This window comes from Mandrillus leucophaeus, unplaced genomic scaffold (genome assembly GCF_000951045.1).
Source record: "Mandrillus leucophaeus isolate KB7577 unplaced genomic scaffold, Mleu.le_1.0 Scaffold689, whole genome shotgun sequence".
NCBI lineage: Eukaryota > Metazoa > Chordata > Mammalia > Primates > Cercopithecidae > Mandrillus > Mandrillus leucophaeus.
Window position 1 is genome coordinate 509,732 of NW_012107463.1, and position 1,923 is coordinate 511,654.

General features: G+C 52.4%; 1 protein-coding gene across 2 annotated transcripts in view; it reads right to left on the reverse strand.

Moving 5' to 3' along the window:
- GPT2 (glutamic pyruvate transaminase (alanine aminotransferase) 2) overlaps positions 1–1,923 on the reverse strand; it is a 55,592-nt gene that overhangs the window by 2,833 nt on the left and 50,836 nt on the right. For both annotated transcript variants that reach the window (XM_012002455.1, XM_012002457.1), the window contains one exon: positions 915–1,027. In XM_012002455.1, coding sequence (XP_011857845.1) covers positions 915–1,027 — 113 coding nt within the window. The remainder of the gene's footprint in view (positions 1–914; positions 1,028–1,923) is intronic.

Genomic DNA, 1,923 nt, shown 5'->3' on the forward strand with positions numbered 1-1,923 from the left:
GACTTTTTCATCTCCAGTCAGTCTGACAGTGAGACACCCTCCAGTCACAACTCTGCCTCCAAAGGAATTCCCAAGTTGCCACAGTAACTAACACCTCCCTCTCGTCCACCAATATGCTCCCTGGCCTTCCCGGCAGCCTTCTTGCTCAAATCACTTTCTGACCGAGCCATCAAACACTGAGATGAGCGGGAAGGCCAACCAGACAAGGTTTGTCCATCCAGGGGACACGACCCATGACCTTGCCTAAGTCAAGACTTGGCTCCTGTTGCTAACAGCTCATGCCATTTCTTCTTTTTAGCATCTGCCGCAAGAGACATCTGAGAGCAACATGTGCGGGGAAGATGCTGTTCTGAAGAGAACTGGCCTCAGTGGAAAACCTCTGCTCCAGCCAGCTCAGCTCTGGGCACTGGCATTCCCGTCCACGCAGAGCCAGAACGGGGTACGCCCTGGGCGTGAGTGGAGCGAATTCCACTGCAGCTCCTCAGCAGGTTCCAGGATCACAGGCAGCGCTGCGGCCCAGGGTGCCGCCAGGAGCTACCGAGCACGTGCCAGCACCACTCCAGGCACTGGCAGCTGTGTACTGCCGTGACAGAGTTGAAAACGGACAGCGAAATAAGAAAACACCCTACTGGGAACATTTCAGATGACGATGGGACAGCTGATGGAGGGGAGGGACAGAACAGTCAAGGAAGACCTTTCAGGAAATACGACCCTGAGCAGACAACCACCCAGTTTTTCTTTCTCCCTGGGCAGGGTCTGAGCTTGGCTCTGCAGCAGGACAGAGGGGGGTGACTCGAGGGGGGACAGGGTCTCCGCACGTCTCTCTCCAAAGTAGTCCTCTGCTCCATGTCAAGAAGCCCACGTTTCCCTGGACAAGCCCCGGACCAGCCCCTGGTGCGGAGACGAAGTCGTACCTGAAGTGGTAAGTGCCTTCCCTCTGCCCAAAGCCACTGCCGGGCACGACGCAGATGCCAGTCTCCTCCAGGAGCTTCATGCAGTAGAACATGTCTGGAGCCATTTGATGGGCCTATGGGAGCAGACAGAGCTCGAGATCATTCCTGGCTTTGCAAACACACCATTCAACCCTCAAAGCCAAATGTAATCTAAATGGCAGGTCTCTCTCCCACGGCAGTGCCCTTCTCCCCTTCCACTCCTAGAGGACCAGGGCCAGACGCTGGGATACTGCTGGTGGCCGGTGCCAGGCACAGACACCTGAAAACTACTGCAGGACAGCCAGGTGTAGCGGTGCTCCTGCCCGTCATCGGGGAGTGCCCATCCCCAGGCAGCCACTCAACAGGCATCAGTGGTGGCTTCCTGCAGGTCAAGCCGCATAATTCTCTGAAAATGGGGCCCTGGGGTCTGCACGCAATTTTCATGGAACAAGCTTCTCTGAGGCAGTCTCAACACTGCTTTCCACACACTGGTTTGCATGACCACCCAGGGAGCCTGTTAACTACAGATTCTCAGGTTCTATCACCAGGAATTCTTTATTTTTATTTTTATTTATTTATTTATTTATTTATTTATTTTTATTTTTTTAATTTTTTTTTTTTTTTTGAGACAGGGTCTCACTCTACTGCCCCAGTTTGAATGTAATAGAGTGATCATAGCTCACTGCAACCTCAAACTCTTGGGCTCAGGCAATCCTCCCATCTCAGTCTCCCGAGTAGTTAGGATTACGGGCATAGGCCAATATCCCTGGCTAGTTTTTAAACAACTTTTTGTAGAGACAGGGTTTTGCTATGTTGCCCAGGCTGGTCTTGAACTCCTGGATTCAAGCAATCCTGAATTCGGCCTCCCGAAGTGTGCGAGCCACTGCATTCAGCACTCTGGAATATTTTGACCACTGAACAGAACTTTCTCTAGAGCATGACTCTTGCTCTTTCCTAGAGTTTGAGAGAGAGATTTCACTCCCACCTGAGG